General features: G+C 41.4%; 2 protein-coding genes across 2 annotated transcripts in view; one reads left to right on the top strand and one right to left on the bottom strand.

Moving 5' to 3' along the window:
* The first annotated feature begins 783 nt into the window (after nucleotides 1–783).
* SERPINE3 (serpin family E member 3) lies at nucleotides 784–18,269 on the top strand. Its single transcript, XM_034060155.1, has 8 exons — nucleotides 784–1,042; nucleotides 6,133–6,366; nucleotides 8,538–8,735; nucleotides 10,635–10,833; nucleotides 11,904–12,004; nucleotides 13,834–13,920; nucleotides 15,259–15,342; nucleotides 18,229–18,269. The coding sequence occupies exons 1-8, from the start codon at nucleotides 784–786 to the stop codon at nucleotides 18,267–18,269; spliced, it is 1,203 nt and encodes a 400-aa protein (XP_033916046.1).
* A 1,082-nt stretch (nucleotides 18,270–19,351) lies between these two features.
* INTS6 (integrator complex subunit 6) overlaps nucleotides 19,352–25,995 on the bottom strand; it is a 49,091-nt gene continuing 42,447 nt past the window's right edge. The window contains exon 19 of the mRNA XM_034072122.1: nucleotides 19,352–19,955. Within this exon, the coding sequence (XP_033928013.1) occupies nucleotides 19,862–19,955 (94 nt within the window). The 3' untranslated portion in view covers nucleotides 19,352–19,861. The remainder of the gene's footprint in view (nucleotides 19,956–25,995) is intronic.

The raw sequence follows: 25,995 nt of genomic DNA, 5'->3' as shown, positions 1-25,995 counted from the left end.
TGTGGTTTAATATATATTTGCATACAATGTTCGAAAGGTGAAATTCTGTAAGGAAAGCTGTTCTGTCATGTTAGCATTATTCCTTTAAATAAGGATCTAAGTGTCTCTTAATAGAACATTGACTAACACTTGATTTCCCATCAAATTCCAAAGCAGTCATTTTGTGCTGCAAGCACTGGTGCCTTCTGTAAATATAACCTTTTTTACTGGGATAAATTTCACAGAAGGAATAATGGTGGATGTAGGGTGTGGGGAGGGGGAATTTGAATCCAGCCTTTAGCAAACATGGATCTAAAACCCAGACTGGAGCCTCCAGGTAGATACCTGCACCTCACAAGGGATAGCCTTCCTTCTGGGGGTGCTGGATGTGACCCCCTTTCTGCTGGGAACAGAAAGGAGCTGTGGGTGCTCAGCACCATGGAGACTGCACTAAGGTGTTCCACCATCTGTGCAATTAGCTAACTTTTTAACCAAGGGGTTCTGTGTCTCCATACACTGTGATGGCAAACATCCTATATGGTATAACATTCTGGAAAGCTCAGTTCTTGTTACTCAGGAGAGTCTTCAGCAAGCCCCTACTCATTTTTTTCTTTTTATTATAATAGTTACTGGGTAGACCTGGGCAAGTATTTTAACAATGATCACTACTATTGCAAGTGATATCTTAAAACTGGTGGAAAGAGGAAGTTCCTCTATCAGCTCAACCTATTGATTTTCTAAATTAATCTGTATTGTTAATTGCAGGTATGATTAGCTGGTGGAGAGTGTTCCCAGCTCACCTTCATGTTGCCCATTTTCTTCTTTGCTTTCGTCCTGTCTGCTTCTTGCTTAACGAAAGCAAACTGCATCTCCTATGGTGAGCTGAAAGAGCTGAAGACTGAATTTGCCATCAATCTCTACCGACATGTATCTGAAGCAGAGAACAGAACCAATCTGGTAGTCTCTCCAGCAAGTGTGGCTGTTTCTTTGGAGCTTCTGCAGTTTGGAGCTCAAGGAAATACCTTTACAGAACTGCAGGATGCTCTAGGATACAACATTCTTGGTAAGGTACTGCTTATAAAAAATACTTCTTGTCTTACATTTTGCCATAAATTCACAGCTTTACTAAGGAGATGGCAATTACACATGTCATACTAAACTTCTGTCTTCTGTCTCACTGCAAGATGTAGCTCAGGAGTGTTTCCCCCATCTTTGATAGCCAGGTACCAGCTTGAGAAAGAAAACTCAAGGGAATAGTTGATACAAATGTTATTGTTCCTCATTTCTCTTGGTCAGTACTTACTCTTTTACTGCATTGAAATATAACTACATCTAGAAAAGCTACTTCCACAAACAGCAGAATTGGTCCTGGTTTCCCAGAGATCCATCATGTCCATTGTGTGCTGGTGTCCTTGTGTCCTCGTGTCCTCTGCAAGGAGGTGCCCAGCTGTTTTCTCTCCAGTCCCACTTATGTTTTCTCTCCTGTCCCATTAACAAATTTTATGAAACCTATAGAAACTGAATTATCTTTAAGACTTTGAACCTTTTTCTAATATTTTTACAACTGGACAAAAAAGATGAGAAGTTACTAGAAGGAGACTGGCAGAGAGAGATACATCGACAGATGGATGGTGCAGTTGCATCTTTCCCTGAAAGCAGGCTAAAATAAAACTCGCAGGGAATCTGGAAGGGATATGGAAAAGGCAGATGTCTTAAAATCCAGCATTAAATCAGCTGAATTTAAGGATGCTGTTTTCATTTTAGCTCTGGATTATCCTACCATCTCACATCACACGTCAAAAACTATTTTACTTTATGGGCACAATGTTTATGAAAAGCAGATGACTGCCTCATCTTCAAAATTTGCAGCTTACATACAAAACTTACGTATAGAGATGACACTGCTATTTCTCGGCATGAGATTTACTGTCAGTGTATGAAGACTAAAGACAAAACCTACAGCAATTTCATTGGCCTGTGCTGTAACTGCGTTAGTCACCATTACCATTCTGTACGCCATTGATATACAAAACCAAGACAGAGGTAAGAGCTAACTCTGGCTGATATATACAGACACAGCTGCATGTACTGACACAAGGACCATGCATCTCTATCATGAGCAACTGATACAATGAAGTGTTGCCTATAAGACTCCCGTTTCTCTAAATTCAGTAAGGTAATTTTAAATAACATTAATTCATACAGGGATTATAACTTCCTTGAGAATTCTGGTCATCAGGGGTTCAGTTAGTAAAAAAGATTCCTAAAAATAATATTGCACAGTGAAATTCAGGCACACATCTCCACACAAAATGCAATGAAGTGCAGAGGTTGTTAATGACCTGCTAGCTCTTTTTTGCTGCCTTACTTCCCATGTGGCACACCATACCAAACACATTATTTATATCCTTTTTAGTTGTCTGTGGCACAAACCACATGAGATTTGGCTTTTGGTAATATTAATGCATGAATGTGAAAATAAAATAGAATGGGGTCTATTGCTATTGGTTGTAATAGCACATTTCCAGTGATAGAGAAGAAAACAACTTTCTTAAATGGTTTAAATCAAATAAATACATGAAACAGATAAAATTTCCTATCAGATGTGTAAAATCAAATCACATACATATGCATACCTGATAAAATTCCTTTCTTCCATTAGATATTTGCATTAATGTTTCTGATGGTCTGTCTTGAACAATAATGCAGGATGTGGTTAAAAACTTAACAGGCTGAAAACAATGAAAACATTGATGGTTCATTCACTATTCATGGAGAATCCGCTCTTACATGCACTTGTAATCTTTTAATGTTTGGAAGTTTTGTTCACCTTTATTCTAATACTAGTGAGAACAATATTGAAAGGGATGTTTCTCTAGACAGCACAGACAAAATGGCATGATTTAACATGCTTTCTCCTTGCTGCTTTATTTTACTGAAGGTAGAGTATTTTAAAGCGATTTTGAACTGTTCTCCAAGTAAGAGTTCAGGCCTTTGGTTAGCTAAGCACTTTGATAGGACTGAAGTTACAAGCTCAGGATACCACACCTCACGTTAACACCTGCTTCCAATTTACCATCTTTGATTTCTCACATCCTCCAGAGGGATCTTGCTAAGTGCTCCAGCACTAATGAAAAACACACGAGAAAAGCACTTTACACCTCAGACTGTGTGAGTTTTCTTGACATCTGTTCAAGGAGTTCAATAGTTTATCCCTTAAAGAGTAGTAGATCTAAATTTTGGTACCAAACTCCCCATAGGTGATTAGTCTTTCTGTCCACTATTGAAAGAGCACTACAGAATCATAGAATCAGCTAAGCTGGAAAAGACCTTTAGGATCAAGTCTAACCACTACCCCAAGACTGCTAAGTCCACCACTAAACCATATCACCAATTGCTTCATCTACATGTATTTTGAACACTCCCAGGGACAGTGATTGCACCACTTGCCTGGGCAGCCTGTTCCAATGCCTGACCACCCTATCGATGAAGAAGTTTTTCCTGTGAGATCAGAAAACATGTCTTGGGTTCTCAGGTGATAGAAACCAGTAAATGTGGAACTCTCCCTTTACCCCATCAAGAATCTGAACTGATGCAGTCTCCTGATGACCTGGCTGGCAGTTAGAGGCTCACAGTGATCCCGCCCTTGACCTGACACTCAGCTTGGGACACACTGGTCCAGGCAAGATGGACTTCCCTGGTTAGCTGCCCCAAGCTGCCCATGTCCCAAGCAGCAGTCCAGTCTGACTTCCCTCCAGCACTGCCTACATCCACAGGTGTCTGGAGAAACTGGGTGATTCTTCCATTTAATTTTATGTAGAGCCTGTAAACATTGCTCAGTCTGGGTGCAAGTCCCAGGCCTCAGGAGGTCACCTCAGCATGAACCATCCCATGACAAATCATTACAGCAAGCAAAATAATGACAGACAGAAATGGCTGCTAAATCACCCTTCAGAGGAGCCTACTAGAAACTGTGTGATTTTAGAAATACAAGAGCCTCTAAGTTTGCAGGACTCATGCTCCTGTTGGGCCTATACCTCAACCTTGTGTCCACCACAGAAGCTACCACCGCTGAACTACCATTAGGAACAGGAGACCAGGACATTACTCAACTATTTTCATTAGTAGAGAACAAGCTAGAGAATACATTACTGAGTTTTTGAATGACACTGAGCCCATAATTGCTACAAGCATTTTGGAAAACCAGAATAGAATTTTAAAGGATCCTTGAAAATCAGAGAAATGCACAATTCAATAGGGACAAATGCAAAATTCTGCATTTAAAGGGAATAATCAATGTTTAAATCACGGAACAATGGGCCAAAGAAGAGTGATTTTAGGAAAGGATCTGAGGGTTCCTAGGAATTAAAAAAAAATGGGAAATATAATTGTACTTTAAAAAAAAGGATAAAAAAAAAGGATACTGTTGGGGTTCATATAAGAAGAAAAGTTGCTTGTAACACACATGAAACAATCTGTCATCTCTATCCCATACTAGCAGGGCTCACCTGCAATAACAGGCTAGTTCAGGATGCCATCATTCAAGAAATAAAACACACCAGATCCAAGGGTAGCAGAGACAGACCTGGGGCAGTCAGGGGGATGCCTTTCCTGGGATGGGTGGCATTGATAATGGCAATAAAAGGAGTTGGCAGTATTGTGGCATTGGCAGCTCAGCCAGTCACAGTCATAGGTTCTAGATCTAGCTAATCACAGAATCATAGAATACTTAGGGTTGGAAAGGACCTTAAGATTATCTAGTTCCAAGCCCCTGCCATGGGCAGGGACACCTCACACTAAACCATATCACCCAAGGCTCTGTCCAACCTGGCCTTGAACACTGCCAGGGATGGAGCATTCACAAACTCCCTGAAGAACCCATTCCAGTGCCTCCCCACCCTTACAGTAAAGAACTTCTTCCTTATATCCAGTCTAAACTTCCCCCATTTAAGTTTGAACCTGTTACCCCTTGTCCTATCACTACAGTCCCTAATGAACAGTCCCTCACCAGCATCCCTGTAGGCCCCCTTCAGATACTGGAAGGCTGCTATGAGGTCTCCACACAGCCTTCTCTTCTCCAGGCTGAACAGCCACAACTTTCTCAGCCTGCCTTCATATGGGAGGTGCTCCAGTCCCCTGATCATCCTCATGGCCTCCTCTGGACTTGTTCCATCAATTCCATGTCCTTTTTATGTTGAGGACACCAGAACTGCACACAATACTCCAAGTGAAGTCTCACGAGAGCAGAGTAGAGGGGCAGGATCACCTCCTTCGACCTGCTGGTCACACTCCTTTTGATGCAGCCCAGGATACAGTTGGCTTTCTGGGCTGTGAGTGCACACTGCAGCCGGCTCATGTTCATTTTCTCATTGACTAACACCCCCAAGTCCTTCTCCACAGGGCTGCTCTGAATCTCTTCTCTGTCCAACCTGTAGCTGTGCCTGGGATTGCTCCGACCCAGGTGTAGGACCTTGCACTTGTCATGGTTAAACTTCATGAGGTTGGCATCAGCCCACCTCACAAGTGTGTCAAGGTCCCTCTGGATGGCATTCCTTCCCTCCAGCATATCAACTGAACCACACAGCTTGGTGTCATCAGCAAACTTGCTGAGGGCACACTCAATCCCACTGTCCATGTCACCAAGAAAGATGTTGAACAAGACCGGTTCCAACACAGATCCCTGAGGGACATCACTCATTACTGGTCTCCAGCTGGACACTGAGCCATTGACCACAACTCTTTGTGTGCGGCCATCAAGCCAATTCTTTATCCACTGAGTATAATGGGAGCCTAGAGAGTGCCCCCAAAAATATTATGTGCCTTATGCATTGTAAAAGCTATGTTTGTGTGGAAGTGTGAGCCTGATGTGAAATCAGCCACTTGACGTAGTCTGTGTTAGAGTGATTTCTACAGCAACAAGAAGAGTGCTTTCCTATGCCCAGGTCATCACATCCTTGAAAGCAGCACTTGACAATAATACCCCATAAAGTCAAGGGTGCTTCAGTTGTGGTAGTGATTTAATTTTCAGAGGAGCATCATCAGTGCTGCATCATCATCAGCACTGGAGTTTGGAGCTGGAAAGAGCTGTGCAATCTCTGCTTTCCTTAACCTCAACACAATAAGTACATTTTTTCCCTGTCTTTTGCCTGGCAGATCAAAGTGTGCAGGAGCTGTTACATGCAATGTACAAAGGAGTGACTGACTCCAGCCAAGGCATGGTGGTTCAGCTGGCATGTTCCTTCTTTGTGGATGCCAGAGTGCAGCTTTCATCCCATTTTGTTGCACGTGCTGTGCACTGGGCAAACAGCAGCCTGCAGCAAACCAACTTCACTGACCCAAACAGAAGCACAGCCCAAATACAGGACTTGATCACTGGTAACCTTGGAGGTAACGTAAAACCCATGAGAATGACTGCACATGAATAGAATCTAAAATGAAAGAGAAAAATTGCATTTAACCAGGTATGAAGTATTTTTGCCATACTGCGTTGTCCAAACCAAGGCTGAGAGCCAGGAATGTCCATAATGCTGATTTCTAACATGAAGAAAGAGCTGGAATATTCTGAATCTGAAAGTATCCATTTGCAGTATCCAGCTGGTAACCTCTTGACCTTGTTCCTCTAATTTTTAACCTGGCAATCCTTCACAGTGTTTTCAGTTTTAATGAGGAGCAGCCATATTCCCCCGGGACTGAGTCTGCTCTGTTGGGTGCTTTCATGATGCTGTGGGGAACATGCAGGTCCATAAGCTCAGCAGTCACACTCTGAGTTGAGGAAGTCAAAATGGGAACTAAGAAGAATTTACTTTCTACAAGCCAGGAAAGTAATGAAATTAAATTCTGTGTTAATGAAAACAGTAATTGAAAAAGCAAGTTCTTAGAAGCCGCAGAGCGAATCAGTCCCTGATTTACCCCATCAGCTTAAGTTACGTGAGTGTTAATTTGGCCATCAACATGTGAGGTGATATTAAAGACACACATTAAAGCTACTATTAAAAAAAGAATTCTGTCCTTCTCAGATGAACTGTAATAAGCGATACAGCTTCATGCTAGAAAAGTATTGCTCTAGAAGCAGGTACTAAAATGGGAGTTCATATTGTGGTGCTCACCTACATATCAGTGAATTAAAAGTGGATTGCACTGTCAAAAATTGCCGAGATACCCAAAACAGGATCATTTGAGCTGGCAAGTGAGTAGGAGAGGGGGAGAATTAGGATATAAGCTTAGTTACTTAGTGACTTAGTTACTTTGTAAAGTGGCCTGTCATCATGAATCCATTTCATGAGAGTTTTCGGGTGCTAGTAATAAGCTACTCCAAGATATGGGCACATATCAGCTAGAAAACCAGTTAGGGCCAGGGCATGATGCTGAGCAGCGAGCTGCTGTCACCTGTGCTGTTCAGTGAGTAGCATAGTCCTGGTACAACTTTGGCCCTCAAGACCGACCAACTCAAGATGGGGAGAGTATGGATCAACAGGAAATCCCAATGTGGTGCATGTACAGTTGTGGGGGGGAAGGTAAAGGGTTTAGCAGTGCCTTGTGAGTTGTGCCTCTAGCCCTTAGGGATGACACCAAGCTGTGTGGTTCTGTTGATACACTGGAGGGAAGGAATGCCTTTCAGAGGGACCTTGACACACTTGTGAGGTGGGCTGATGCCAACCTCATGAAGTTTAACCATGACAAGTGCAAGGCCCTACACCTGGGTCGGAGCAATCCCAGGCACAGCTACAGGTTGGGCAGAGAAGAGATTCAGAGCAGCCCTGCGAAGAAGGACTTGGGGGTGTTAGTCAATGAGAAAATGAACATGAACCAGCTTCAGTGTGCACTCACAGCCCAGAAAGCCAACCGTATCCTGGGCTGCATCAAAAGGAGCATGACCAGCAGGTCAAAGGAGGTGGTCCTGCCCCTCTACTCTGCTCTTGTGAGGCCTCCCTTGGAGTATCGTGTTCAGTTCTGGTGTTCTCAACATAAAAAGGACATGGAACTGTTAGAACAAGTCTAGAGGAGGGCCACGAAGATGATCAGGGGACTGGAGCACCTCCCATATGAAGACAGGCTGAGAAAGTTGGAGCTGTTCAGCCTGGAGAAGAGAAGGCTGCGTGGAGACCTCATAGCAGCCTTCCAGTATCTGAAGGGGGCCTACAGGGATGCTGGTGAGGGACTGTTCATTAGGGACTGTAGTGATAGGACAAGGGGTAACGGGTTGAAACTTAAACAGCAGAGGTTTAGACTGGATATAAAGAAGAAATTCTTTACTGTTAGGGTGGTGAGGTACTGGAATGTGTTGCCCAGGGAGGTAGTGAATGCTCCATCCCTGGCAGTGTTCAAGACCAGGTTGGATGAAGCCTTGGGTTATATGGTTTAGTGTGAGGTGTCCCTGGACATGGCAGGGGCGTTGGAACTAGATGATCTTGAGGTCCTTTCCAATCCTAACTATTCTATGATTCTATGATTCTATGAAAAGCAGTCCCAGCTTGCTTTATTTACTCACACAGACTTGGCCTTCAGGCCTCGGTGAGTAGGATGGCATGTGTCTCCCTCCCCATCTCTTTTCCATGCAGATGGGGATGTGTGCAGCATGAGCTTGGAGAGCACTCGGTCACCACTCAGCCAGGTCTCCTTGGTGAGCACCATGTACTTCAAAAGCATCTGGCAAAAGAAGTTTTCCTTTATGGATACCCAGATGTTGTCTTTTACCACGGCAGAGGGCTCAACACTGAAAGTGCCCACAATGCATCACACAGCTGAAGTTAACTACGGTAACTCTCCTTAATGAAGATTTGCTCTATTGTATGACATAGTAGTTTTATTTATTTAATTTCCACAGGTACCACACTAAGGTGTGTTACTTTCCCAGCTTGGAAAGGTAAGAAATTTCCTGCCCCACTGCTTGTTCATTGAGTGTGTAAGGCCCAGAGAGAGGATAGCATCACTGCACTGCACTGCACTGCACACCCATCCCTCCTGTCTCTGGTCACAGCCTGACCCCAAAGCTTTAGGGTAAAATTGGAGATCTTTAGGGCCAAATTATGCAACAAAGCAGAGAGAAAGTTTAATGGACCTTATACCAAATCAGTAGATTATCTCAGTATGGGCTTAAACCAGTATAAACATAGGTCAAATTTTTACTGTTATAATATGCGAATACAGTGTTTGCTCCTTTCAAAGGCTTGGAGTATGTGGGTTGCTGACAGAAGGACTCATGTTGTAGGTTTAATTTCCTGCCACCAGGAATTCATACATTAGCCTTACAATCTCTTTCAAACCGTAAAAAGCTCCTTTCCCTTCTACCCTAGATTTCAGAACTGCACTTGGGTAAAAACCTTCCTAATTCCAAATCTAAAATTTTTCAAGACCAATTTATATCTCTTAGCATTGTGCCAGCTTTATCCCTTCAGTTAAATAGTTTCCTTCAGCTTCTGTATTTACTCCTAAATGCATTTGCAAGTCACCTCTCAATTTCCTGTTAGCTAAGCTGAAGATGCCAAGCTCTTCAGATACTCCAATTCTTTACTAGTTCATTTCTGCACTTTTCCAATTTAATCTTTCTTGAAAACTAATTACTAGCAATGTCCATAATGCTTTCAACGAGCCCATATACATGCTCAATAAAATGCTCTTAATATTTCTATGACTTGCTAAAAAAACCTTGTATAGTGCACTACAGAATCAGCTCAGGGTGGTAACTCAGGGTTGACCCCATCTGAGCCTTTTTGCTTTCTCCATTTTTTTCTTTCTAGTTGATGAGTCCAAGGTAAATCAAGGTGAGAGAAATCTCCATAGGTGCACACCTGATATTTCAATTTATCTCACTTTTTATTTCTTTCTGTGACTTGACTATCCTTGATAACAGGGATCATTTAAAATTTGCTGATTGTCAGATTTGATAGGGCCAATTCAGTTTTTGCCACTAGAAGTGCTAGAAGCATGTCTAACAAGTCAGTTTGAAATTAATACAAAAGGCTGGCCCAGTACAACAATGGAGAGGCATGGGATAACTTTCTTTCATTATTAAATGAAAACAGCTGTCTCCCATCAGGATCCAGAACACAAAGCAAGAAAGATTAGCAATGACTTGTTATTGATAGCAGCATTTACAACATTGTTTATCCCTTTAACATGGCCACGCAGAACAAATCAGCCTGGGGACAATTAACACTGCTCTAAGAAAATGTCAACACTACTGTTTAAACATGCCTATTACTATTTACACATGCAGTGTACTGCAGCTACTTTACATATTCTTTTTTCCCAGGCAATTTGTCAACTATATTTGAATACTGATTTAGAATATATATAATCCTTATGGGATGCTCAAAATTAGTTCAAGTAAAGAACACTAAATATTTTGACTCAGTCATCTCGAGTCTTTGATTTTCTTTCTAATTAACAAATAAGGGATGAGGCATCCACAACTTCTCTGGGATATCTGTATCTATCTCTCTATATACAGGCATTTCATACAATCAGCTCTGTTCAGATGAGCCACTGTTGTGAGTTAATAGCAACCTGAGCTGGCTGCCAATGCACTAGATACAACCTCTTATACCCCATCACTGCAGTCCTGAACTCTCTGCTTACCCAGGCCTAGGTTGTGAGTTTTGGGGTTTTTACCCACCTGAATGATGAAATAAAGATCTATATTTGCCCACTCACAGGCCAGTTCAAGACAGCAGCTCTGGAGGCTTTCAGCATGGTTGAATTACCCTACCTGGGGGAGAAACTCAGCATGTTCCTAGTGCTTCCCAGCCACAGAAGAACATCTTTGTCCCAGATTGAGTCACACCTTTCTGCCAAAAACATAACCATCTGGGCCAGCAGCTTAAAGAGAACAAAGATGGACATTTTTCTACCTAGGTAAGCAATGTCACTACTCCCAGGTGGCTTCACTACTTCGGTTGTCAGAATTCCGTGTGCTAGCACTAATACAAGCAGTGTATGAGGCAAAATCAAATAAAGTGCTTTTGATTTTATTATTCACCACATGATCAGAAAACCTCCAACCCTTTCTCAAGCCATGAAGAGATGAGCTAGGAATGCCAAAACTTTCTGGTTTGTTCTACACTGTTTCAGACACCAAGTATTTCAGTTAAACCTAAATATTTCACTTAAAATTTGTTTGGGGTACAATGACCCTTTAAGAATCTAAAAAGAGATAAATGTTCCTGACTCTTTCCCACACTCCATTTTCACTTTGCTTAAGGAAGAATAAATAGATAACCTTTAAGAAAACACAATAGCTTATTTTTACAAATTGTTAGTGTACTACAGAAGTACTCTACAAAGAACTTGGGGGCCCCCCACCAGTCATATCCATTTTTCTGTGCACAAAGAAAATTGTGCACAGAAGTTTCAGCCGTCAGTTTTCTGTCTTAGTCATTTGCTACTGCTAGCAAATGCACATATCCTGGAGGTATTTTCTGTCATCTATTCAAATGAAATCGCATAGCAGGAGGCATCAGGTGCAGGAAGCTCTTCTGTGGCTATACCTATTGTACGGGTCAGCATGGAAGAGCTTCATTATACATCTCACAATGCATTCCTTGTGTTAATGAAGCACTGAAAAACAATTTGGACATTAATTTTTTTTCTACAAGCCAATCTTTGATAAATGTTTCAAAGGGCCCTTTGCTAAAGCCAGGAAGATTGTTAACAAGAGGACACCTGGGGAAATGCGGAGTTCCTGTGTCAGGAACACTGAGAGGCAGTCTGATTGCAATAGATGAAGGCAAGGGATTCCTTCTGTTATTGTCTTCAGGTTAAAGTGACTCGCTTTTCTGCAAAGTACACTTATCAGACAGAATGCATTGGGCTCATATAGAAATAGATGAAATGCAAAGGCTTGAAATAAACTGCATCTATTCCACCTTTTAGCTCTATGAAACTGCAAATGCTGCATTTAAATAAAATCTCTCTATTAATTTCAGGTTCAGTATCCAAAGCCTTTTTGATCTAAAGAGAGTTTTTTCTGCCTTGGGAATCAGAGATGCATTTGATCCCATCACTGCTAATTTTAAAGGCATTTCAGGTAAGAGGCTTGACTGAATAAAAATGATCGCTGACCCCATAGTTGTAGACTCTTACATTGAGTGATCCGGTAGACCTGAGCCTTCTGAGTTGATTGCACTACTTCACACTAGAGTGTGAAACTCTAAAACACAATTCACACTCAGCTGTTCTACTCTTTACACTATCTGTCCAGCAGCATCAGGTTATGATGCAGTTGCTGCTGTTCCAGCTAAATGCGAAGGGACTGGAATCCTTTGGCTTAGCCGACCACTCGGTGGATAAAGAACTGGCTGGACGGTCGCACACAAAAAGTTGTGGTCAATGGTTCAATGTCCAGCTGGAGACCAGCAACGAGTGGTGTCCCTCAGGAATCAGTGTTGGGACCGGTCTTGTTTAATATTTTTGTCGCTGACATGGACAATGGAATTGAGTGTGCCCTCAGCAAGTTTGCCGATGACACCAAGCTGTGTGGTTTGGTTGATACGCTAGAGGGAAGGAATGCCATTCAGAGGGACCTTGACACACTTGTGAGGTGGGTTGATGCCAACCTCATGAAGTTTAACCATGCCAAGTGCAAGGTCCTACACCTGGGTCAGAGCAATCCCAGGCACAGCTACAGGTGGGGCAGAGAAGAGATTCAGGGCAGCCCTGCAGAGAAGGACTTGGGGGTGTTAGTCAATGAGAAAATGAACATGAGCCAGCTTCAGTGTGCACTCCCAGCCCAGAAAGCCAACTGTATCCTGGGCTGCATCAAAAGGAGCATGGCCAGCAGGTCGAAGGAGGTGATCCTGCCCCTCTACTCTGCTCTTGTGAGGCCTCCCTTGGAGTATCGTGTTCAGTTCTGGTGTTCTCAACATAAAAAGGACATGGAAGTGATGGAACAAGTCCAGAGGAGGGCCACGAGGATGATCAGGGGACTGGAGCACCTCCCATATGAAGGCAGGCTGAGAAAGTTGGAGCTGTTCAGCCTGGAGAAGAGAAGGCTGAGTGGAGACCTCATAGCAGCCTTCCAGTATCTGAAGGGGGCCTACAGGGATGCTGGTGAGGGACTGTTCATTAGGGACTGTAGTGATAGGACAAGGGGTAACGGGTTGAAACTTAAACAGCAGAGGTTTAGACTGGATATAAGGAAGAAGTTCTTTACTGTAAGGGTGGGGAGGCACTGGAATGGGTTGCCCAGGGAGGTAGTGAATGCTCCATCCCTGGCAGTGTTCAAGGCCAGGTTGGACAGAGCCTTGGGTGATATGGTTTAGTGTGAGGTGTCCCTGCTCATGGCAGGGGGGTTGGAACTAGATGATCTTGAGGTCCTTTCCAATCCTAACTATTCTATGATTCTATGATTCTTTAGGGAAGTTCAGGTTCAGCCATTGAATTAATTACCTGGCTGAAATACCTAACAGTTATGTGATCCTTAGATTCTGCAGGAAAAAAAAGGTAACAGCATTCTGAATTTTAATAAATAGAATGATAGAATCACAGACTGGTTTGGGTTGGAAAGGACCTTAAGATCACCGAGTTCCAACCCTTGTGGCATGCTCAGGGACACTTTCTACTACACCAGATTGCTCAAAGGCCCATGCAACCTAGCCTTGAACACTGCCAGGAATGGGGTAGCCACAGCTTCCTTGGGCAACCTGTTGCAGTGCCAAATTAATTTAAATATATTTATTTAAATGAATGTGTTTGCACTGAAATTTAGAAAATAACTATAAATATCCATTTCTGGGGTTTTGGGGTTTTGTGTTTATTTTGGGGTTTTGTTTTGTGTGTTTGTTTTTTTTTTGTTTCTTTGTTTATTTATTTTTTGGGTTTTGTTTTTTTTTTTTTTTTGTCGGTATTTTTCTGCAGAGCAAGATAATCTTTATATTTCAGAAGCTATTCACAAAGCAGAGATTGAAATAACAGAAGATGGTACAAAGGCATCAGGAGCTACAGGTAAATTAAAAATACAGACTGTACTTCTCACTTCAGGAGCTTATTACTATAGAAAAAACTACTAGTCTTATTTATTTACTTATTAAGGAATGGTAGCATTTAAATGTATTCTTACCTAAATTTAAAATTTTATATTTAACATACTTCTATTTTGCCTTTGCAATTGCTCATAAGAACCCTCTAACATTTTATCTCAGATAAACACTAAAGACTCACGAGAAATCCAGCTTTATCAGCCCACAAAAAAAGCCAGTTTGAGAAAATAAAACACTTATTTTTCTGTCAGTTAAATCTGTTTGCTCAGATTATAAAAGCAAAAAATGAAAAAAGGTTACTAACATTTTATCTATAGCTCCTGAACCGTTACAAGCTTTGTATTATGAAGATGATCTCTTTGATAGCGTTAAAGGCAATGATGGGAAAGCTTTGTCTCCTTGAAGGCAGGCTTCTCTCTTACACACTTTGCAGAGTGACCTTCATGTGCAGTAGCTTCTGCTAACAGCTCATATCCACATGAACAGCTGGGGCTGGCTGAGTGGGGAAATAGAGAGTAAAATCTCAGCCATGGACTACAGAGTCAAATAAATGACTCTCACAAGCTGAATGGCATCTCAACAGAAATTCTCCAGTATAATTTACATAAAACTAAAATTACTGAGCTGTGCAATCCCCATTTTTCTTGTATTTTTGGTCACATGAGCTTTATCAAGAAAAGCTCCTTCTTTTTTGTTTCCCTTTTGGAAGCCTCAGATGCTCCAGAGCTGCTGCAAGTCCATGTGAAAGGCAATGGCAACCCTAGACCCCTGTGTAGTTTATGCAGGCATTACTGTTCCTTACTTGCTTCCTTTGAGAGGCTGAACATGTTTCTCAAGCTGTTCAAACACCAGCACAGCAGAAGGGTGATAGTTGACCACATCTCGCCTTTCTGCTTCCCTCGTCTGTGCCAACTGTAGATGTACGCCACATGCACATTGCAGACACTGGTGGCCCCTGACTGCAGATCAGGGCACGAGCTGGGACTCTTCAATTTCTTTTCCTTTCTTTCAGGCAGAAATCCAAGAGGCAGCATTAGTTGGGGCTGTCGTAACAACAAAAATTATATTACCTTTCCAAAGCCAGACTCACTTCAACAACACACACACAAATCACCTGCATGCTGCCTAACAACGCTTACCTTGATCATTCACCAAGACCAATTTCACTGCTGGATAAAATTGTTTTATTCTTAAAGCAGAGGTGCAAAACTCAAAGTACCAAACAGCAGAGCTTGAGGGCACTGTACAGATGATCAAAAGAAAATAGACAGATTTTACTAATGTTTTCTGTGTTGCATTACAGCAATGGTGTTACTAAAAAGATCTCGAATGCCTATTTTCAAGGCAGATCGACCTTTCACATTTTTCCTGAGAGAAGCTAATACAGGTACGCATGCTCTGTGCTTCAGTAGCAGAATCCTTCATGAGTAGAACCAAAACCAATTAACAAGTTCTTTGTAAATAGCACATCATTTTCAGTTCAGGAAATTTCAGGAACTATGGAAACAGTAGCTTTAGGGATTTTAAAGCATGAGGAATAGCTTAGAAAGAATGCATGACAGTCAGGGAAGCCAGGTTAACCTCTCTTATCTATATGCAGTACATACTAAAACAGTTTTTTACTACAAATATAAGGCCTAGAAAGATCTTACAGATCTTGAGTTGCTGCAGTGGGTCCAGAGAAGAGCGAGGCTGGTGAAGGATCTTGGAGCACAAATCCCCAGGCTGAGAGATCTGGGGTCGTTTAGTTCGGAAAAAAAAGAGTCTCAGGGGGAACCTTATTGCTTTCTACAACTATCTGAAAGGAGGTCATAGTGAGGTGGGGGTCGGTCTCTTCTCCCACATAACAAGTGATAGAACAAGAGGTAACGGCCTCAAAATGCCAGGCAAGGTTTAGATTGGATATTAGGACCAACTCCTTCGCCAAGAGAGTAGTCAGGCATTGGAACAGGCTGCCCAGGGAAGTGATGGAATCACCATTCCTGAAAGCATTCAAAAAACGTGTAGATGAAGCCCTCAGTCATATGGTTTAGTGGTGGGCTTGGCAGTCCTGGGGTAAGAGCTGGACTTGATGATCTTAAAGGCTTTTTCCAACCTAGTTGATTGTATGATTAAATGCAATAGGATTAGAGACTGACCTCCTCAGGGCAATTCAAATTACAAATGGGATAGATTAGCTGGATTAATATCTGAAGAAAGAAATCCTTTCCTATAAATGAAACTTATTCATACATACACAGATGGCACAGACTTCTGCCTGTAGGCAAGAAGACCTGAAACACCCTGTATTAATTCCTACCTTAGCAGTTTCTAGGGGGACAACTCAGAAATTCTGAAGACCAACAATCTTTTGCCTAGCTACACCTCTCAAAAATGCAGAAATGAGTTTCTCTTCCCTTATTTTTTTGAAAATCAACAGCTTTGAGGAGATAGTTTTACACATCTGGACCCTTCACTACTTAGCATCCTCATGAGCATTTAGGTTATCAAAAGCCATGGGTATTCACTGTATGTCATCAGGTAACTTGGCTCTGCAAAAAGCTTAACTTTTATCTTCACTTTTGCAAAGAAATGAGGAAAAAAAAAGAAATTAAAAAAAAACCCTATATTTCTTTTGCATGTTACAACTTTTTCTGGCAAATGAACTTCCCCAGCCCCAAAACAAGATCAAGAAAAACTCAAATCCAAACAAAAGTGCAGAACACATCTGAAAAAGTGAAACCTCACAGCACTCTCTTGCTTCAGTATGAGATGTATAGTCTAATTTCAAATGTCCAATCATACAGGTTACTCTAGAATCTCTGCCAAAGGAAAACACTATACAGTTCATTAGCAATAAAGGAGAACAGCATTATTTCACCATTTAGCAGGTGCTTGCTCCTCCTGAGTATCAGGCCACCTCCAACAGCTCTTACCATTCTTAGCAATGCAGTAAATTTGCACCTGAAGTATTTTCCTAAAAACCTTTCAAAACCACCAAGTTTCACTTGTAACTGGGGTCATACCCATTTAGATTTTCAAGGAACATACAGCCATTTATGGCACTCAGTAAGACACTGGGGACTGTCAAGAAGACCAAAGAGAATCATTTTTCACTCCAAGCGACACCCACTATTCTCTCAGTCAGGGAATACCTGTGTATGTAAACTCTGCTCTAAAAACCTGGATCTTACATTTTAAAAGAGATGTGTTTGCATTTTGTTCAAGAGAGAAGCACTAGTTTGGTGTTTCAAATATGCTTTTGATGATCACTGTCAGTCAATGAGTAGAAGTACTTTTACTTGGTAAATACAGATTTTTTAAAAAGGCACTAAAAGCTGATCTGTGAAACCAAAGCCACAGACTGTTCAGGATTAAGAACAAATTGATTTAGATAAATAAAACTGCTCACTTTACAGTGTATTTTTAGATATAAAAAGAAACAAAACAGGTTGTAAAATAGGATTTTTATATGATGCATAACAAAATGTACAACTTTCAATCAACTCAAAATCAGAAGTACATTTCTGATATTTTTCTAATGCAAAAAGTGAAACTGAAAACATTAAGTCATTTTGTTTGTTCAGACTTAGTGACTGAATTTATTTGGATATGAAAAGGGGAAAAGGGTAAATAAGATCTGCTTATAATAGATTTTATTAACTTAGAGGTACTTAAAAATTACTATCCCCATAAATTTAACAATGACTCTTCACTAAGGCCAAAAGTCTTCACTGCATCAGTCTTCTAGTAATAGCAGAAATATATTTTCTAGGACTTAAAATAGCATTGTTCTGCCTGAAATAAAAAAAAAAAAGTGTGTGTGTGGGGGTGTTAATCTGAATTTGCAGTTTGAACATATTTCCTTTGAAGGACAGGCAAGGTAACAGCAATACAAGCAACTGAACCACAGATGCAATTAGTCTGAAACAGTGATTTCATTCAAGGGGTTGTAATAACCTCTTCTGAAACGACAGTATCAACACAACATAATTAAACTAAGCTGTTTTGCTCAGTTCAGAAGCAATTCCTTGGGCAACGGTCTCAGTAAGTTGCACGGTTTTGGCAAATTTCTGATTTGGGGTACCAGTATTTGGAAAGGTCTTTTAGCTTTTTAATACAGAAATGTTCAAATCATTCTAAGGCAAGCATCAATTGTAGTTGAGTTTTCCATACAAGAAATTAATAATCACAAACCTGCTAGTTCCATGCTTAATTTATGTATTTAAACTGTACTACACTTTGAAAATGTGGTCCCAAACTGAAATAATGTTAATATGGTTTCCATTTACAGGTTCAGTACTCTTTATAGGAAGAGTTACAAATCCTTCATAATAAACACTAGGCAAACATGCTGTCTTCTGTTCTTCATATGGTGTGCTTTCCTTCAATGAAATTAAAGGCTACATTATATGTATTTATTAAAACACTGGTTTAAACATGATAACTTTTGCAAGAATAAGCAAAATTTCCCTGTTCTAAAGTAAAAAACTTAACAATAAAATTGAAATTAAAGCCTGGTCCCAGACTCAGTTATAATCAGCTGAGACAGAAAGGTAACCAGCAAATAGCAAAATGCTGTGAAAAGGAAATCAAGTTCAGAGGCTATTTCAAGACTGACAGAACAGGTAGGAAGTAAAAATACCTATTCAAATCAGTGACCAAATAAATATTACCAAAAAATGTACTACATTTACTACCTTTTATTTTACTTTTTAAAGAGAATACAGCATAGAATGGACATTCTTAAAGAACACTGAATGAGGCTAAAAGCATTTAGAAAAAATCCTTTTTTTCCAGCATCCTGACAAAAACTGGGATACACTGAGTGTTATAGTACAAGATTCAGCAACTCATGGCACAAACATCAGAAACCTAGGCCCATAAAGATTTTTGGGTGAAGACTGCAAACCACTGATTCCTAGGAAAAGCAGAGGGGAGCTACTCCCACTGAATCACAGCAAACTTCCCAGAAGTTAAGAGCATCTAGCACAGAAGAAGAATGTGGCCAATAAAGTGATACTTTGTGTCCACAGAGCAGCACCTTCTGGCTGTTCCTGCATTTTTAAGCATGTAAGAACTTCTGATGCAGAAAAACTGTACAGCAGCCTCAAAGTCTACCCGCGTCTGCTTTACTATATTAAACCCCATAGTTACATGAGGATGTATCATTGTTGCAGATGTGCACATGGGATATCATTTCCTTATGCCAAAGTCACCAAGGAGTACACAAGGTATCATCCTACTTCAGTTGCAATTCACGATTAGCTTCTTTTCACTCATTCTCTGATTAAGAACAGAATATCCAGTGATACAAAATTGCTCTTAATTCTTTAACACTGATACTAGAATATACAAGCTCTGGAAAGGGAAGGCAGAACGAACCATTCCAATAAAAACTGTACACAACCCTACACAAAGATTAAAATAGAGATTTTATTGATGGAATAACAAAAGTGCTTTTCTTAAATATTTCTCAAAATACATTTATACAACTTACAATAATATATCCAAAATAACTGCATATACAAAACATTACCTTGTTTAATGTATGTGCTTTCTTTTTTTTTTGCCTTTTATTTTTTTTTGAAAATTACAAAGCAACTTTTTGGCAAAGTTCAACCTTAAGAGGTGATAGTTTTGAAGGTTGGATTAAGAAAAATAGAACCTGAGGGAAAGTGACACTTAAGTCCATGACAAGCAAGAAGTTCTCCATTTAGATAAATAAGAATGTTTTTGTAATATTTTTCACATTACAAAAATAACAGAAATGAAGAAAAAAGATGATGGATATTTTTCTCATCATTTTATAGAGCAGCTTCTCATTCTTTCAGATACAAGACCTTGAGATAAAAGCGCATGTCAAAAATGAATGCAAGTAAGGACAGCAGAGCCCTGCTGTGGCTTTTTCTCGTGTGCAGTGTTTCTTAGGTGTTGTTGATATGGTTGACCTGATTAGATCTGCGATGGATTTCTTCCAGAAAATTCTCAAGCTGTTCTATCAGCATTCGTTTTTTAAACCTGTATTTAAAAGAAAGCATAATAATAGATGCAGCACACAGTAACGCATGAAACATCATTCACACAGCTTTTAGTAAACCCTGGAAACTTCAGTTGTTATTTTAGGTCCTATGCATGCTGAGGTGATATATATCCTATCATAAGTATATACATTGTCTCTTAAAGTTCTGGTAAGCTCCTAACTTGCTTTTCCATTTAATACAAAACTATGCTTACTACAGTCTAGTCTAACATGTTTCTGAACATCACTCAGTCCTCAGAAAGCCAGGAAAAAGAGAGTCAAGTGTTTGCTGTTTCTGGAAATTCTGAAGTATAGAAATAAAACATATGTCAAAAGAACTATAAACTTAAAGCTGGCAAGAATTTTTAGGGATTATTTACATGCCTTCATGGTGCATTCACCAAAGTTAAGTGAAGATGAAGGAATGGCCATTACAGGGTACAGAGCAGATTTCCTGACAAGAAAATACAAATCAGAAGTTTGAGAAAGAAATTAAAGAAAACACAGGTGTAACCCAAATCTGGAGTCTCTGCAGTTCTATTTCATATCGATTACATACATTTGAAAAGCAGACCATTTTGTCACCTTCGCTTACACCCCTGCCTTGGCACACACAGCTCCTTGCTGTTTCCAGTTAGTCATCCCCTCCTTCACGACATTTCTGTCTCACTTTCTCAACTTAGTGCTATTTTGAACTATACACTGAGTTTAGTCCTGTGACATTTCTAAATCCCAGGAAAACCCTCTAGTCTTAGCCAGGCCTCCCAGGCCATGTTCTTGTCTCACAGAAACCTGGCATCTGCCCCTAATTCCCAGACCACAGACATTCCCACAATCCTAGCTTGAATACTGGGAAACAAGCTCCCATTCCCAAGCACATACTATCTTGTGAATACCTGTGCTCTGAGCTCTTTCCCATCACAGTTCTCCTCAGTAACCCCAAGGAAATTCCACACTTCAATTACTGCTTCCCCTCCATTTTTACTCATTGCTTTCATAACTGCTCCCTGCTTAATGAAAAGCATTAACCTGGAAAACAGGCAATTATTCATTCTTATTCCCTCTAGGAAAAGTCTTAAGCTAACAGTAGTGCTATAATATATAAAAACCTAGTGAAAATTTAGCATGCTCATATTCTGTGCAAGTGACTGGGCAATGTTACTTCCCAGAATACCCTCAAGACCCTCTGAAGCAGCTGTACAAGTCAGCAGCAGATAATTCCTACAACCTTAAAACTTGATGGAAGGCGGAGAAAAAACACATGGCTAACTATTCTCACCTTACTGCTGGCACAAGAATTTGGGTTTACAGTGCACTATGTCAAGCCCTTCAGTACATCTCACAGAAAGTTCCTTTCCAAATGCTGAACACTGCAGCAAACAACTTTTTTTTTTCATAGCAGCAGAAACAATTATATTAACATAAAATATTTACATAAAAATTTACATAAAATATTATAATTAGCATATTTAAGCACTGACTACAATTCAGCTGCTCACTCTACTAGGAATATTAGTACCCTTAATAATAGAACTTCCTTGAGTAGCTATTGAGCTTAAAGCTTCATTATTATTTTGTAATTGGTTGTATGAATACTTGGCCAACACTTTTATCACAAGTGGGTATTGCTCAGCATTTTGCCTAGGTAAACACTTCAGGCTTTGCTCTCTGTATTGTTAGCTTAAAGCTCTTAATTTAAAGAATAACTGAAAGGGAATTGAATGTCTTAAAATAAAAAGTTGGTTGATTTGGGGAATGATAATGCATTTTGTCAGATTTTGCTCTATACTGTTTAGCAGGGAATAAAAAAAATAAACTTACTCTTAGTGCTAGGACCATAAATGGATTTCTGTGCCAACTGCAGAAATACTGAAGGCTTCTCCACTACCTAGGATAATTCTTTTTAGCCCCTTCCTAAACAGCTCTTCATTCTCCAAAGTTACACCCATCTATTGGTGAGATGTGTCGCTTGTGTTCAGTAAGGACTCTTTATAAGCACTGAGACAAATGTGCGTCCCTAAGCATTCGAAAAGTCTTTGTCAGGCTAGCGAAGGACTTGAAACAGAGATGCGATATATCTGCTCAGCTTTAGTATTTTCACAACTGAAGAATGGACGAATGTAAGGGGAAAAAAAAATCCATTATCTACCTCATCTTGACTTCTGTCTCTCAAAAGTGATAACTTTTCTGCTACCAGAACAGGAACTGTGAGGCAGTCGGTTTGCAAAACAAGCTAAAAACTGCAGATTGTTGTAGAGATCTTCCTCTATCTTCACAACTCTCTAGTGAACTAACCTCCAAAACTGAACCAAGACTGTTTTACACACACACTTTGTTGCTGAAATCATAGAATCACAGAATCATAGAATAGTTAGGATTGGAAAGGACCTCAAGATCATCTAGTTCCAACCCCCCTGCCATGAGCAGGGACACCTCACACTCAACCATATCACTCAAGGCTCTGTCCAACCTGGCCTTGAACACTGCCAGGGATGGAGCATTCACTACCTCCCTGGGCAACCCATTCCAGTACATCACCACCCTCACAGTAAAGAATTTCTTCCTTATATCCAGTCTAAACCCCTGCTGTTTAAGTTTCAACCCGTTACCCCTTGTCCTTTCACTACAGTCCCTAATGAATAGTCCCTCACCAGCATCCCTATAGGCCCCCTTCAAATACTGGAAGGCTGCTATGAGGTCTCCACGCAGCCTTCTCTTCTCCAGGATGAACAGCCCCAACTTTCTCAGCCTGCCTTCATATGGGAGGTGCTCCAGTCCCCTGATCATCCTTGTGGCCCTCCTCTGGACTTGTTCCAACAGTTCCATGTCCTTTTTACATTGAGGACACCAGAACTGCACACAATACTCCAAGGGAGGTCTCACGAGAGCAGAGTAGAGGGGCAGGATCACCTCCTTCGACCTGCTGGTCACGCTCCTTTTGATGCAGCCCAGGATACGGTTGGCTTTCTGGGCTGGGAGTGCACACTGCTGGCTCATGTTCATTTTCTCATTGACTAACACCCCCAAGTCCTTCTCCACAGGACTACCATGAATTTCCTTTTTGCCCAACCTATAGCTGTGCCTGGGATTGCTCCAATCCAGGTATAGGACCTTGTACTTGTCATGGTTAAACTTCATGAGGTTGGCATCAGCCCACCTCACAAGTGTGTCAAGGTCCCTCTGAATGGCATTCCTTCCCTCTAGCATATCAACCAAACCACACAGTTTGGTGTCATCGGCAAACCTGCTGAGGGCACACTCGATTCCATTGTCCATGTCAGCGACAAAGATATTAAACAAGACCGGTCCCAACACCGATCCCTGAGGGACACCACTCGTTGCTGGTCTCCAGCTGGACATTGAACCATTGACCACAACTCTTTGCATGTGGCCATCCAGCCAGTTCTATATCCACCCAGTGGTCCACCTATCAAATTGATGTCTCTCCAATTTAGAGACAAGGATGTCATGTGGGACAGTGTCGAACGCTTTGCACAAGTCCAGGTAGATGACGTCAACTGCTCCACCCGTCTATCACTTTTGTAGCGCCGTCATAGAAGGCCACCAAATTGATCAGGCAGGATTTTCCCCTAGTAAAGCCATGCTGGCTGTCACCAAGCACCTTGGTGTTTTTCATGTGCCCTGGCATGCATTCCAGGAGAATCTGCTCCAAGATTTTGCCAGGCACAGAGGTGAGACTGACTAGTCTGTAATTCCCCAGGTCATCCATTTTCCCCTTCTTGAAAATGGGGGTTATATTTCCCTTTTTCCAGTCATCAGAAACTTCACCTGACTGCCATGATTTTTCAAATATGATGGCCAGTGGCTTTGCAACTTCATTCGCCAGCTCCTTCAGGACCCGCGGATGGATTTCATCAGGTCCCATGGACTTGTGTACATTCAGGTTCTTAAGATGGTCTCGAACCAGATCCTCTCCTACAGTGGGCACAAGGTCTAGGTTTTCACAGTCCCTGCGTCCGCCTTCCAAGACTCGGGTGCTGCAGTCAGAGCCTTTGCCAGTGAAGACCGAGGCAAAGAAGCCATTCAGAACCTCAGCCTTCTCCAAGTCCTGTGTAGCCAGTTCTCCCGAAAGCTTCTGGAGGGGGCCTACATAGTCCTTAGTCTGTTTTTTAGCCACTACATACCTATAAAATCCCTTCCTATTATCTTTAACATCCCTTGCCAAGTTTAGCTCACAGAAACTACCCAGACAACATCCCTGTATTCATCCCAGGCCACCTGTCCTTGTTTCCACCTTTTATAAGCCTCTTTTTTCCTGTGAATTTTTCTCAGCAGCTCCTTATCCTTCCAAGGAGGTCTTCTGGCCCTCCTGCTGCACTTCCTGCTAGTTGGGATGCAACATTCCTGAGCTTGTAGCAGGTGATCCTTGAATATTAACCAAGAGTCTTGGGTCCCCTTACACTCAAGGGCTATATCCCATGGAACCTTGCTAAGCAGGTTCCTGAAGAGGCCAAAGTCTGCTCTCTTGAAGACCAGGGCAGTGAGCTTGCTGCACGCTCTTCTCACTGTCTTGAGGACCTCAAATTCGACCATCTCGTGATCACTGCATCCAAGACTTCCCTGAAGAGTCACATTTTCAATGAGCTCTTCCCTGTTGGTGAGCACGAGGTCAGGCAGGGCACCTCTCCTCGTCGGCTCCTTTATTGCTTGCAGAAGGAAGTTGTCTTCCACACAATTGAGAAACCTCCTGGATTGCTTGTGCCGGGCTGTACCGTCTCCCCAAGAGATGTCAGGGTGGTTGAAGTCCCCCATGAGAACAAGGGCCTGCAAGTGTGAGGCTTTTCCTATTTGTCTGTAGAGTTCTTCATCCACAGGTTCCTCTTGATCAGGCGGTCTGTAACATATCCCCACAGTAATGTGTCTCACCACCGATTTCCCCTTAACCTTGACCCACAAACTTTCTGTTAACTGATCACCTGTCCCCAGACAGAGTTCCATACTCTCCAGCCTATCCCTAACAGAAAGGGCAACTCCCCCTCCCCTCCTACCAGGCCTGTCTTTTCTGAAAAGCTTATAACTTTCCATTCCAACACTCCAGTCAAAGGAGCCATCCCACCATGTGCTTGAGAGCTTACAGATCCTTGGAGCAGGGAAAGAAAGCAGGCATCCCAAATTTGAATTGCATTCCGTGGCACTGTGAAGGTCAGCTATCAGTTAACAAAACAAGACTCTTGACAACTCTGGAGAACCTAGAGATGTTTTCTGCAGGGACCAGGTAACCTTGGTTAAATAGGCTTGCCTGGGTAAGGAAAGCAGCAGAGAACTGCACAGGGATTGTAAACAGTGTTATTCAGTTAGATAAACTGACTACACTATAAAAATCTAACCTAAGAGAAAAGAGGAAGAAGAGATGAAGCTGTTCCTGCACTTCAGCCAGTAACAGTTAAAGTTTAACAACACTCCGCAAAAACAGAATTGCCAGCCTTTTCCACCAGCAGATACAGTGAACTGTTGGATATGGTGGGAGGTAGGATTTAATCCTGATGCAACATTCCACTTTTGCCAAATTTTGTAGGGATTTAACTCAAGATGATTGGAATAGCGAGGCTGTGCAACATAGATAAGAATTACAGATTATCTAAAGAGCCTAACTTTAGAGGCATAAATATTCCAACCCCATTAAGGGCTGCCCCAGACTCCGGAAGAAACAGTATTGTTTTGGTGTGCTGAGACAGTGAAGAAGCATGTATAATATACAGACTATGACCTACATGGCCTTCTGAAATAAGCCTCAAAGTTAAAATTATATTTATGATCCAAGTAAGATGGTGGAATTATTAGTTCACTTCAACTCAAACACTGCAGGTTCCAATCATAATTACACATTTCTCCTTCCTTTTCTCTAGAAGGCCAAGCAAGTATGGTCAGTCTAAGGATGCTGTACAGTTTCTACCTGGATTAACAACATGGGGTTTAAATCCTCAGCAAGTCTCTCCACTCCAGTCATAAATTACCTCCCATTTCCAGAGCCTCAGACAGTATTTCCAAGGAAATACATCATCTGAAGACCAGAGACAT

Source organism: Melopsittacus undulatus, chromosome 2 (assembly GCF_012275295.1).
Source record: "Melopsittacus undulatus isolate bMelUnd1 chromosome 2, bMelUnd1.mat.Z, whole genome shotgun sequence".
Taxonomy (NCBI): Eukaryota; Metazoa; Chordata; class Aves; order Psittaciformes; family Psittaculidae; genus Melopsittacus; species Melopsittacus undulatus.
Note: the sequence above shows the minus strand (reverse complement) of the source record. Positions and strands in the feature narration are given on the sequence as shown.